Raw genomic sequence first — 14,074 nt, 5'->3', positions numbered from 1 at the left:
TCCAGCATTCAAACAGTGTCTCATTCTTCAGGAGTTCGTTCTTATTAACTTTCACAATAATATTTAGTTCATATGACCACAAACTTTATTAAAGAAAATTCGATTATTTTGGCACAGTGTATGAAAGAATATATTCAACTCTTTTCAGGGCATTATTGCAGATTTCTGCTATTTTTCCTCTAAATGTCATTGGTTCTGTCGTTATTGCATTTTCTGGGAAAAGTTGGTTCATTTTTGTAAGGTCAGTCAGATGTTCAGTAATAGTTGATTGAAAGGTAATTGACCTAAGGTCTTGGTCACTAGTTGAAGCAAGCATGTTTTCCCCATTGGAGAACATTTCATCTGCTTTTAACATTTCTTCTTCAGGGCTATCAGAATGAGAACTTTTTCAACATCAAGGTCAATAAATGAATTCATCTATTAAACATGCAAAAATGGCTACATCATTCTAAGATTTCCTTTAGTATATATAATTGTATACGAAGAAAGCTCCTAGGACTATCAGAGCTGTATTGAAACTGACATGTTGTCCCCCTTTTATTCTGGTCCTCTTTATTGCCACACCTAACTGACCTGGTGCAAATATATTTCAACCCTGTGCAAAGTTAATTCGTTTAAATTTTTACTGGTATTGCTAAAGATAGTATGAATGTGTTATATACCTTTATCTCAATGGAACTGTTGAAAGTAAATTGTTTTCTTTTTAAGTCAACTAGATTATTTTGAAAATCAACTATCACGCAGTCATCCTTCGTTGGAACGACATTTCCCTGGAAGTCATTTACTAATGCTGAGCTTAAGGTTTTTAACAGCATTACTTGACTGGCTATTTTCAGCATTAAGAGGTTAGTCTTATGACTGGTTAGGACTGTATTAACATCATTAATTGACTGGCTATTTTCAAGTGTACCACTTTTGGAACACACAACGTATTGCACATATTATTTTCGCCCTCGTCTATTGACTGATAAGACTTTGATATAGAATGAATTTACATAAGTGTGCATGCTTTATATATTTAACAGTCACAGTTTTCTTTACCAAGTCTGATTATTTAATCTCCAGGAGGAAGAGGTATATGCGAGCTTAAATTCAACTTTATTTATAACTTAATGGACTTTTTTCCCTTTGAAACATTGTTAATATCGTTTATTAAATCCAGTTCAACTATCGAAAACTAATTACGTAGGTATTAGCAATGTTAAACCTTTTATTTTTCTTGACAATGTAAATCCTCTCAGGTACTTATATATAAAATAAAAAATTACGTAGTGTTTAACATTACAAAGCAATTATTAACAGTTTGTAAGCTACATCTCAGTTGAAAATATGTATTTTTTATCTATTGATTAAATAAGTATGTAATGAAAATGTAATTTTCGAAATTTCAAATCAAAATCCACAACATGAATATGTAGCGAACGTTAAGAAAAATATTACCTACTCTTTGTACATCTCACCAAATGTTAAGCACTTGTGAATTTTCCCGGGTTTTGAATACATGTAATGACAATTTATACATGTCATGACAGTTTATCAATATTTTATGATTTTCAGGCTTTACCATTATGTTCCACCTTGTAGGAAGTCACTTCGATTTCGAAATATTCCATCATGACAAACAATTTTCCTCAGTCTTGAAATTCTCTCCATATTTATATCTTCAAATAAATCAAGACCTATAATAAGGGACATTGTAGATAATTAAATTGCACGTAATGATGAAATCTTCAAAATTTACATCTTAATGCTTTTTTACAACATTACGTGTAGATAAAATCTCCGTTTCTCCGATAAAATTTACTCACATCAAATTCCCAACATTTATTGTTTAATGATGTCTCTGGATTTGTAAGCCTGACCCGTTGTGTTGGCTACAAGTACAGTGCAGATAAGTAAGCAAACAAACAACCACTTCTAAAAATGAGCTAACAAATGTCAAAATCTAAATTGTCACAAATTATGGATGAGATATGACGTTCTGAAAGGGCGCATATAGTATATACATGCCAAAACTGTAATAGAATCATTGAAAAATAAATTACACCATACCATTAATAGCAATCGTAAGGAGCTGATGAGCTGAGTTGTTGGTATCGAAGGGAAGAAGGAAGAAGATAATGTGCTGATGGATTTGGCTGCTATTTCATGTGCGCTGAATGTCACAATTAGTGTGGAAGATGAGTATGTGTCCCACATGGTGTCGTGAATAAACCCAAATGTCAAACGTGCAAACGGCACAATGTCAAGTTAAAATACAGCAAATGAGGAACACAATAATTAAAAAGAATAAAATGACGGACTGAAGGTCAAATTCTATCGTTACTGATGAAAGAACCGATGGTAACCTATATCCGCTATCGGTCTTGTAGAACCATAATAATACTGATACAGATTGGTTCTTCGAGGGAATATATGATGCAGCAAAAGGTTGTGGAGGCAAATACGGAGCCTTTTTACATAGAAGATGATATTTTCAAAAGGCGATGAGATGCTGTCGACTACTATTAGCTTTGACAGCTATGCACATCTGCTTTGTTAAAAGTGCAACAAATTAAATATACGACCGAAGTCGAGGTATTAGGGAGTTATGAGGAAGAACCTGAAATATATTTTAGACGAGTAGTGAAAACAGGACTGACATGGGAATTCATTCTTTCCTCGTGTTTCAACTGGCATTAAAGGGTGTACACAAACCTTTAAATGGCTGCATTCTGATTGTAATATGGAATTATGACATATAATGTTTGTTAACGCCTATGAGCCTAATATTGATAAGCCAGGTTTTATTGGTGAGATGGAGAAATATAGAAATGTTTTTATTCCAGAACTGCTTATAATAGGTGTGAAGTTTGATACTGTAATTAAAAATGTAACAGCAGACAAAACAAATTTGAATGAGGACGTGACTGCTAAGATCCAGAGAGAGAGGTGGGGAGGAGGAATATTTCAAAATAAAAAATAAATAATTACAATATCACAGTGCACGGCAGTATCGAAACGCTACCCAACGAAGTAAACCCAACACCACCTTATATCCACAAACGAAAAATTGTTTAGATGAATCTATACAATGTTTATTGTTAGAAGATAAAATAACTATGTTTTTGTTTTAAATTATGCCCTCGAACTATAAGGTTAGTAGCAGTGTTAAAATGCTTAGACACCATTGAAATATTGCTTCTAAAAGCTTTTCCGCAAAAATATTCTTTTACTCTCTCATTTCAATTCAAGATTTGACACATAATGACACGGTTCCAACTTGTAATATCATAGAACTATATTCCCTGGTATCCTCAAAAAGGTCATTTAAAAGCGAAACATCAATTTGTATGCATATATCATTGTCATCTGACGTGGACTTCTACATCTTTTGCAAAACCTATTTAGCTTGGCTCTAATTCCCATCAGATATATTGCAAGGTCTATAATACAAATATCATTTATCCGGTAATTCTACTTCATAGGGCTAAACGCCTCTTCTAACTGATCATTATCAATATCATTTTCATTTGCATATTTGTTTTTTTAAATGATGTACTTATATATTTCACTAAAGGTTATTCAAAATGGAATCTGAAATTTGTGTGCTAAAGTGCTTTTAAGAATGAAATGAACACGCAAACAATATGTCTACATTCATTAGAGGTTCACGAGACATGTATCCTTGTTTATTTTACTCGTCTTCTTTTTCAGGTATCGTATCAAGACAAATACCAATGATCATTAAATATCTTAATTCTTTTTTCTTCAGAATATAGAACGAATGGGGACTTTAGCAAAGAGCTCGGTCTTTATTGTCTTAACCTTAGTAGCTGCAGGCACAAATGATATGTGGACCCTCAATAAAGATGTCAGACTGCAAAGAGTGGTCCGTTCCAAGCTTATAGCAGACACAGTTTTGCTTTGTGGAATCCGCAGTGTTTGTAACCAGTCTGCTATTCCGTTTCCGGTGTTGCCGGAAACAGAGCAGCACATATCCAGTTGTGCTCCATGTAAATGTGATATAGACTGCTGGTCACGTGGTGATTGTTGCGTCGATTTACCATACTTATATCTTAATTCTTCTTGCCAAAACACTCATATATTAATCAATGGATCTAATGCAGAGATAAGCCCAGAGTTCAAGTTTCAAATGATTGCATCTTGTCCAGAGACAGATCTGAACATAGAGATGAAAGAACTATGTGATGGATTTAGAAACGAGGGCTCTTTTCTTGATTATGATTTACAAGCTCCTGTTACATCAGTGATTACACACGTTACTTACAGAAACAAATATTGTGCCAGTTGTTACGGAGATCATGACGTTATTCGTTGGGAGAGATTCGCAAAATGTGAGACCCCATTTGATATAAATAGCATCTCTACCATGAATGAGTTTAAAAACGCTTTGTCAGAATACAGTTGTTCCTTACTGTATGAATTTCCTTCCACCTTACCGCCTATTCCACTCAAGCCATGCATGTACAATTACTGGGATGACCTCATATCCACTTGTAATAAAACTGGATTGTGGATGGATTATGATCCTAACATAGAATGGGCATGTGAAAATTTCGAGACTGGTGATATCTTTTTGAAGGACTTTCGCAACATTTTCTGCTACATGTGCAATCCCAGCATTGCCACTGTTCACCATGACGTGATCATAGACCGCTGCAACCTGACGGGAGAATGGGAATTGTACGACAAAGGTCTAGAGGATGGATGTTTAAATCTTCCACCAATTCGAAGGCTAAGACCATTCAAAAACTCATATTGTATGCTTTGTAATGGAAGAAAACCTCTTAGTAATAAAATCGAAGGTCACCTTGGGAATCTTAGCTTTATTATATCCAGTTTGTGGTCCGAATCAATTGCACATATTGAATTCTCAGAAACGTCCTTATCCAATCTATTAGGAAATAGAGAGACAGATTGGGAAGGAAGTATGGTTGAACTTGATATAGAACAAGAAGCTGAAAAATCAGATTTTATAAAAGGAGACCATACCAAAAATACCTTTATGAAAAATACATCTTTCTTTGTCAGTTACAATGTTTTAAAGGAACTTCAATTAATCTGTGGTGAGAATTCAGTGTGTGTTCAAAGCGATCAAGATGGATATTCAAGCAACACAAATACTTCACATGCAGGTATAAGTTCAAATTTCCCCGATTCTCCTTGTGGTTTGTGTGATTGCAATACAAATTGCTTGTATGACAAAACATGTTGTGTTGACTTACTATTAAATGAAAATCCTTACGATTGCATTTCGAATGAAATATTTCCTTCGGCTAGAGATCTGGATATGAGTTCTGTCAGTGGGATTTTAGCAATCAGTGCATGCAAAAACAGCAGCCAGCCAGCATTCATACGGGATATGTGTCATCAACAGCCATATTCCAACCTAATTAGCCTCCTTCCTGGCAGATCTAATGGGTCAGTCATTTTCAAAAATATATTCTGTTCATACTGTCACGACTTTAAAGATAACTTCCAACCTTTGGATATCAAAATAACGTGCCATATCCTGTTGGAACCGACAATGTTTCTCTCCTTCTCCTTACTCCTTAGAATAGCATTGCAAAGGAAATGTAACGTTCGATTCGACGACGTTGGTGATGAAGGTTGTAGGAAGGAGACATTGATGATATCTAAATGTAACACCACAGGAGAATGGCACGACTACGATGAAAGCGTGCAGAATATGTGCGAGATGGAGAAAAGATTCTCAGTCTGGGGATTTAGGCCGATGGCATACCAAAATAAAATTTACAAAAATATTTTTTGTTTTATGTGTAATCCTGAAATTTCCACTCAGTCGGCCATTCGCCATTGTAATGTCACAGGAAATTGGAAGGTTCACGATCCAGCCATTGATCAGGCTTGTGAAGATGCACCGGAACACATTGCATGGTCTCCATATAAAAACTGGTTCTGTAGCAGATGCAATGAAGAAATGGATGCTGTCATATATTATACTGAGACGCTAATGTATCACAGATTTCCAGCAATAAAATTTATTCCTACGTACAGAAATTTATTTTCCTTCAAACTACCATCATCGGCTGACTTAAGAAAGGAAAAAATAACATGCAGCAACGGGATGTACGACTCTTACAAGGTGAATGTCTACTTATCTCTTTGTGTACTTACCACTCTGTCTTGATATATTTGTTATGCATATTATTAAATATCGTATTTTGTACTCTATTCAATCCAAGCATCAGCATTTTTGTATAAGTTCTTTGCTTTTATTTAACATACATAGCAACGCATTTAACTTTCAAGTCTTATATTGATATAATAATTTTAATATATTATTGTTAATATTTTCCAACACGTAAGCGGAACACTGAAATCTTTTAACAGAAAGACCACTGCTCTGCCTATTTCCTAATAAAATGTAGAAAAGGGTGATACACAATTAAAAATTGGAATATGAAAATCGTTGCTTTTCCAGCATTATCAAATGTATTGTAAATATTTTTAGCCAATTTTATAGTGTTCTGTAGACTTGAACTGATTTTGAGGATGCTGGATTTTGTGTGTGAATTGTTGAAAAATATATCTCCTGATGGCGACCATTAGGGGCATCAGTATCACACATATCATGATGGATTGCAACTTCTTGAGGGTTACTTGAATTGTATCCAAGCAGCATAACAATTTATTACACGGATTTCTACTTACCACGTGGGAGGCAAGCCTACTGAATTTAAATAATATCCAGTGGCACAACTATTTTATCTACACTTACTGGATCATTGGACCATTGATGTCTGCACACACTGGTAAGAATCTATCTAACGTTTCCTAGCATCTAAAGTGGTTTAAGCTATGATCAAAATATCGTCCAAAATAGTATCGATTTGTGGTAATTATAACTTCTTGTTTGCAATTTATTTAGAAATAATAATTTTTTTTGTATACCGTTGCAGATGGCATGCACCAACGTATATTGTCCTGCAGGTCGAGAGCTGGGGAACGGAAGCTGCGTAGTGCTCTTGGAAGAAACAAAAAATCTCAGATATTCAATAACATTCCAATTAGTAAGTGATTCTGATCACGCGACATATTTTGGCGGATTACAAATTCTGCTACAAAATATTTCAAGCACGATTATGGACATGATGTGGCGTCTGGAAAGCAATTTGGAAATTGAATACAGCAAGACATGGAGCTATCAGCCTTGCGAGGAGAGGCAAATGGCTGAAGATGCCACCATTTCGATAAAGATTCCGACGATTTACTTTCGCGCAAAGTTCCGCATTCCTTTCACCAGAAATAGAACCGCACTTGAATTAGCTCTTTTGGATTTTAGGAAAACAGCTTTCCAACTAAAATATAATGGAGCGAACCTCATGTTTGAAATCATGCAGTCTCCCTTGAGAGTGTCTGATGACAGTGACAACACTATCCTTTGTAGACATGTCTACACAACGTTTGACAATAATGACATGGAATATTCTATTTTCTCGAATTCTGATGAAAACGAATACATGTTCGAATATAGACCTGTTTCCGACTTGCTGGCATGCGTCATGGTACAGGTGTCGAAAAATGACTATGTATATAACAATGAAACGGAAACAATTATGCTAATTAATACGAGTACTTCCCTCCAAAGGCAAGACTTTGAATTCCAGACAGATGAGAGTATACGCGTTTGTAGGGACCATTTAAATCAAATAATTCTTACACATACAATCAACACCACTTCTGCGTTCTCTCACCAAGAAAGTTTGATGGCCTCGATTCACAGCATTTTCTCTTACATCTGCACCATGATATCAATCATCTGCTTAGTTTTTACTTTCCTTACGTACTGCCTGTTTAAAGCACTCAGATCCTTGCCTGGAAAGAACAACATGTGTCTCGTTTTTTGCCTGCTGTGCGCCCAAATACTCCTACAGTTTGGTTTATGGCAGAGTCATCATCCTATCATGTGTCAAGTTTTAGCCATAGGAATTCACTTCTTTTGGATGGCAACATTTTCTTCCATGAATGTATGTTGCTTTCATATGTATAGAGTGTTCTGCTCTAACGCTTTAGCCTTACTTACTGACGGCGATTCAAAGAAGGTTTTTATGCGGTATATCGCTTACATTTGTGCTGTACCGTTTTCTTTAATCTTAGCAACTACTACCATCAACAGCTTTCTATTAAGTGGCGAAAATACAGGGTACGGAGGAGAGAGATGCTTTCTCAACAACCAATATTCAATTATTTTTGCCTTCATTATTCCTGCGGTGGCTATATTTATTTCAAATGCGGTTTTCTTCGCAATTGCTTTTCACAAAATCCGTTCCTCTCCCAGTATAGAGAGTAATTCTGGAGACAAACGAAATTTCTTCATGTATGTCAAACTCAGCACAATTACTGGAATAGCTTGGCCGCTTCAGATTATAGACGGACTGCTAGAACTGTCTATATTTTCATTCGTAGTGACCTTCGTAAATGCTCTTCAAGGCATGTTTATATTTGCATCCTATATCTGCAACAGAAGGGTATGGAAACTGTACATGGATAATTGCTGTAGGAGGAAGAAGCCAAAAGAATCATGGACTCATGGCGAATCCAGTAGCACTAAATCTAGAACCGAACAAACCTATGTATAGGCGATGGGACTCGCACATTAGTTATCTATAAATGCGAAGTATGTACTGAAGTTAGACTAGTTGAAAGTATAAAGTTATGAACTAGGACAGTCATATTCCGGAACAAACCTAAGTATAGGAGATGTGGCTCGCACAGTAGTTATCTGTAAATTCGAACTATGTACTTTGTGTCTGAAGGCAGACTGGTTAAAAGTATAAGATTATGAACTAGGACAGTCATATTCCGATTTATACCTCAAACAATATCAAGAAGTTCAGTAAACCAGACCCCAGAACCGATGAAATCAAGTTTCCTGTTTAGTATAGAAGTTTACAAAATTGGGATTATTGATAGTGAATGTTTCAAGCGAATTAAAACATATTCACAGGCTAACACAAACTTTATTTAGCTTGAAACTGCAAAATCAGTTGATAGCTACAGACGTGAGGATGCAACCATGTCTTGCAACAGACGTGAGGGTGCAAATACGTCTTGTTACAGACGTCAGGATGGGGCGTCTGTTTGATATTTGCTTACCTGACTTTTGTCGTGTTTGTGATTGAGGGTGTGAATAGGGTTTTGCGTACATGACGTTTGTCATGGCTTAAGTGAGGAGGCAAACATGCCTTGCTACAGAAGTGAGGAGGCAAACATGTCTTGCTATAGACGTGAGGAGGCAAACATGTCTTGCTACAGATGATGAGTAATATACTTCTACTGAGTATTAGTATAATATTGACTTTATGTTGTGAAAGCTTTACCGTATTTATACGTAAGATGCATTGACCACATTATGGTTAATAGTGTTAGTCTTAGAATACATTATGCTTATAATTACGTGTATACTAGTTTTATTCCCATTTCTTGTATTGAAAGTTAAAAATGTTTGACAATGTTCTTAAGATTCTCTTTGACTTTGTAGACACGATGACTTTAGTTGTTTTTGTATTCAGGCGTGAACAATAATATGATGGGAACTTCTTTTTAATTCCTTATAAAAGGAAAGAAAAAAAAAACATTAAAAAAATGATATTCGTTCTCCACAACTCTTATATTACACCGACTACATAGCCTCTCATAGACTCCTTAACAAGCCTTCATTTTAGGTCATGCGATACTGCTCTAAATGTACTGACTGTATTTTCCAAACGAGCTTCATTTATCATATCGAAGTACTCTCGAAACGAACTTCGTTTATCACCTCGAAGTACTGTTCAAATGATCTTCAATTAACAAATCGAAATACTCTTCAAATGCTCAATATTATTTATGGAGAAAATCCATGTTTTTTTTTTATATGAACTAATCCCAATTGAAATGCCCAATAGTTCCACTTATTACATTTATCAACGTCTTTTTTTAAAAAAGAGTATAAGTTCTAAATATTAAACTACCTCTATTTACCAATATTTGAGCCCAAAGGTTGTAAAGGCGTATTTGTCAAATTTCCGATCTACCCTGCCCGCCATATAGAAGATTCAAACCAATGGATTTGGTTCACCCCTAATAAGTGTTTGTAGATTTTTGTAGATTCTGCTGGGATTGCTGGATTTTTCCTTGTTGTAACTCACAGTGTTAAATTATTTTGTAACATGGCGTTCTAAATAATTGCAAGATTGATGTGTAACGGTAGCATCATGTGCCCATGGCCTACATTACTAATAAACTAATGTCACTGTTATTGTTGTTGCTAAATTATCTATTTGTATGTTTTCATCATTCTATTCAGCTATCTTCATATTTGAAAATTACAAAAACAGACGGAAGTAATTGAGAAATCTGAACTTCCATGACAATAAATTGGCCGGAAATCAAATTTACAAATTTTAAAATTGTTGCAGCTGGTAATACGTATAGAATGCAATTATACTTTGATATTTTTGACCACACTAGGCAAGGCTACAACTCTCGAATTACTCTTGCATTAACCGATTAACAACTTCACAAATAATATTTTAAGCAAATATTTCAATTTGCGCTCGAACAAATGTGTAAGGGACAATTCTTTTTTTTTAATAAATATCCAAGAACATGATTTTCATGACTTCAAGTATGGCCTTTAGTTAAAATTATTTCTACGAAAATACATGTACCATCAACACAACCATTCATATAAACCAGCCATATGGATCTTTATCACCTGTTACAAGGTAATTGAGTCAGCTGTCCACATCAATGAATTTTTATTACATACTGAACTTAATATAAACACCAGATTAGATCAGGCTAGAAGTTTGCATTTCTTTACAATATTTCACTATTTTATCATGTTGGATATATTTTCTTATAGACGGGCATATATTTTCTAGTCATTTTGCCTCATAATATCTAATATGATCTGGGAGAAAAAATTAAAAGAGAATAAGCCGTCTTGCACAATGATCCATTTATGGCGTGCAAACATGTTTACTCTGACAGATGTATATCAGCTGTTTGCTCTCTCTCTCTCTCTCTCTCTCTCTCTCTCTCTCTGTGGAGAAAGAGGCTTTTCATGTAAACTGATACCTTTAATATGATCAAGAAGTGTGCCATATTTTCATTGCACTGATTCCAAAAGTATCAATTTTCGGAGGGGGTCACAAGAAACGTAAGAAATTATGACATAATGCTTTAATGTAATTTTTGAATATTTTCAGTCTTTGAGGTTTAAGTTCCACGTGTAACTCTGACATCTTTGAAATGATTTGCAATTGCTTATTACTGTCAAATCACCATAAATTAACATGCACAAAAAAGAGAATTTATATCACGTGACAATGTTTTGGCGGACTGAAGTAATATTTTTATTTTTTACTTCATGATTATGTTCCAGTGTTATTGCTAATATTTTGCTGTTTATCACAATATTATTAATACTGTTATTAGAAAAACGGAGCAGGAGTAGTAGTAGCAACTACGGTATGAGTAATAGCAACAGTAGGTGTACTCGTCGTCGTCGTCGTAGTAGTAGTAGTAGTAGGAAGAGGAGGTGATGTGTGTGATGTGATGTTGATTTTTAACGTAGCTTTAACAATTTTTCAGTCATATCGCTACGATGTCTACAATGTGGCAGTTTATAGTGATGTCTAGCACTGGGGCATCGTGCCGCAGACATGTAGCATGATGTCCCACCCAGTCACATTATCCTGACACCGGGCCGACCAGTCCTAACACTAACCTCTTAATGCTGAGCGCCAAGCGAGGCAGCTGTTAGTACCATTTTTGTAAGTCTTTGGCAGAGGCGTAGCTATGATATTTTGCGCCCGGGGACGAACTATAAAATTGGCGCCCCAGCCCCCTCCCCGTTTAATCACATTTTTGAATATTACCCTTGTTTACTTATTATAATGTAACGTTGTAAGCCTCATTTTGGCGCCCCTGTACCTTGGCGCCCGGGGACATATGTACCCCCTGCCCCCCCCCAGCTACCCCTCTGGTCTTTGGTATGACTCGGCCGGGGATCAAACCCACGACCTCCCACATCCGAGGCGGACGCTCTAACCACTAGGCCACCGGAGCGGTTGGAAGAGGAGGAGGAGTAGTGGTAGTAGCAGCACTAGCAGTATTAGCAGCAGTAGTAGTATCAGCAGTAGAATGGTAGTAGCAGCAGTTGTAGTAGCATCACACGCAGTATTAGAAGCGGTAGTAGCAGTAGCAGCATTACTAGTAGCAATAGTGATATTTGCAGTTGTAACAGCAGCGGTAGAAGCAATAGTTGTAATGAGAATAATAGCAATATTAATGGCAGTAGTAGCAGCAATGGTGAGAATCATGCCAGTAATATGATAATTAGTACAAGTAGAAGCAGCCGTAATAGTAATATAATTAATGGTAGTAGCAGCAGCAGTAGTAAGAGTACTATCAGTATGAGGAGTAATGCCAATATTAGGAATATAGAAGTTGTGGTAAGACTACTAGTAGCAGTAGTAATAGCAGCAGGAGTAATAGTAGTAATAGCAGCAGTAGAAATAGCATTAGTACTAGCAGCACCAGTTGGAGTAACCACAGTAGTAGGAGTAAAAAGAGCAGTAGTAGTAGTAATAGGAGTAATAGCAAGAGTAGCACCATTAGTAATATCAGCAGTACAAGTAGCATCAGTAGTGGTAGCAGCAGTAGAAGTAGAAACAGTAGTAATATTAACAGTAGTAGCAGTAATAGCATTAGTAGTAGTAGCAGCATTATTATAACTAGAAGTAGGAGTAGCACCATTTCTACTAATAATAGCAATAGTATGAATAATGGTCGTAATATGAGTAGCAATAGTGGAAGTACAGTAGTAGTAGCAATAGTGGAAGTAATGGCAGTAGATGTAGCAGCAGTTATAATAGGAGTAGTAACAGTAGTAGTAGCTGAAGTAGTGGCATCAGCAGTAGGAGTAATAGGAGTAGTAGGGATAGTAGGAGTAATAGCTGTAAAAGCAGTAGCAACAGTTTTAGTAATAGCACTAGTACTAGGAGTAAGGAAGAATAATAATAGTAATAGTAGAATCAATAGTAGTAGTAGCAGCAGTAGTAATAGCAGCAGTAGGAGTAGTAGTAGTAGTAGAAGTAGTAGTAGTAGTAGCAGTATTATAACAGTAGGGATACATGAAGCAGTAATAGCAGCAGTAATAGAAGTATTAATAGCAGCCGTAGCAGCAGCAGTAGTAGCGTAGGTAGGAGAAGTGATAGCTGTAATAGGAATTGCAATGCTATTAATAGTTGTTTTAATAGTAGCAGAAGTAGTAGTAGTAGTAGTAGTGATTTATGTGTTGTTAATGAGGATGTAGTGGTTGTGGGCTTCAAAATACATCTCGAATGTCAGAACAGTTCGACGATTTTCTGGAAATGTGCACAAGCACACAAACACACGTATGCACAGACAAAGCGATAATAATTATCTACTGCATTCTAAACAAATAAACATGCCACTTAACATTCCAATTTCAAAGAAGTAATGTCTTCTATGCCAACAAATTATCGTTTTATTGATCATTGACCCTCGTTTTGTATAAATCGTTTTGTTAAATGAGAAAGGGTTACTCACATTAACCATCGTAATGTAAGTTTAGAAAGCATCAACGCGAAAGTAGCCAACCACTGAACCTCGACTGGAATTTCAGTCGAGTTCCTCAAGATGCCACCGACTGAATCAATCCTGGAGTGGATCGACATAGAACGCACATGTAAGTAACGATACTGGATACAATAATTAAAAACTCAAGTTGATTTCGGCTTAAATGAAAAAGTCTAACTTTCGCTCTGCAGTCTTATCAGCATCACGGACGGTCATCGTTTTCTTCTCACCCGTACGCATTTTTTCAGATAATATTTATTTATATACCCACATTATTATTATTATTATTATTATTATTATTATTGGTGTTGTTCATTAACCCACTATACCATTCTAATGACATCGTTCCTTTATTACCTCCATTAATAACTTTACTTGGATATAATTTCTTTAGTAAATTTATTGTAGATAGTGATGAGGTTTCGTCACGCTGTTTCTGTCATTTGTCGACAAC

General features: G+C 35.8%; 1 protein-coding gene across 1 annotated transcript; it reads left to right on the top strand.

Annotated features, from left to right (window-relative positions):
- Positions 1 to 2,743: 2,743 nt before the first annotated feature.
- LOC149776318 (uncharacterized) lies at positions 2,744 to 10,264 on the top strand. The gene is made up of 3 exons (XM_089941292.1): positions 2,744 to 2,860; positions 3,755 to 6,109; positions 6,927 to 10,264. Exons 1-3 carry the CDS (start codon positions 2,744 to 2,746, stop codon positions 8,604 to 8,606), a joined length of 4,152 nt encoding a protein of 1,383 aa, XP_089797418.1. The 3' UTR covers positions 8,607 to 10,264.
- The last annotated feature ends 3,810 nt before the right edge of the window (positions 10,265 to 14,074 follow it).

This window comes from Sinohyriopsis cumingii, chromosome 18 (genome assembly GCF_028554795.1).
Source record: "Sinohyriopsis cumingii isolate HCF-2022 chromosome 18, ASM2855479v2, whole genome shotgun sequence".
Lineage (NCBI taxonomy): Eukaryota > Metazoa > Mollusca > Bivalvia > Unionida > Unionidae > Sinohyriopsis > Sinohyriopsis cumingii.
This window is presented reverse-complemented; position numbering and strand designations above follow the sequence as displayed.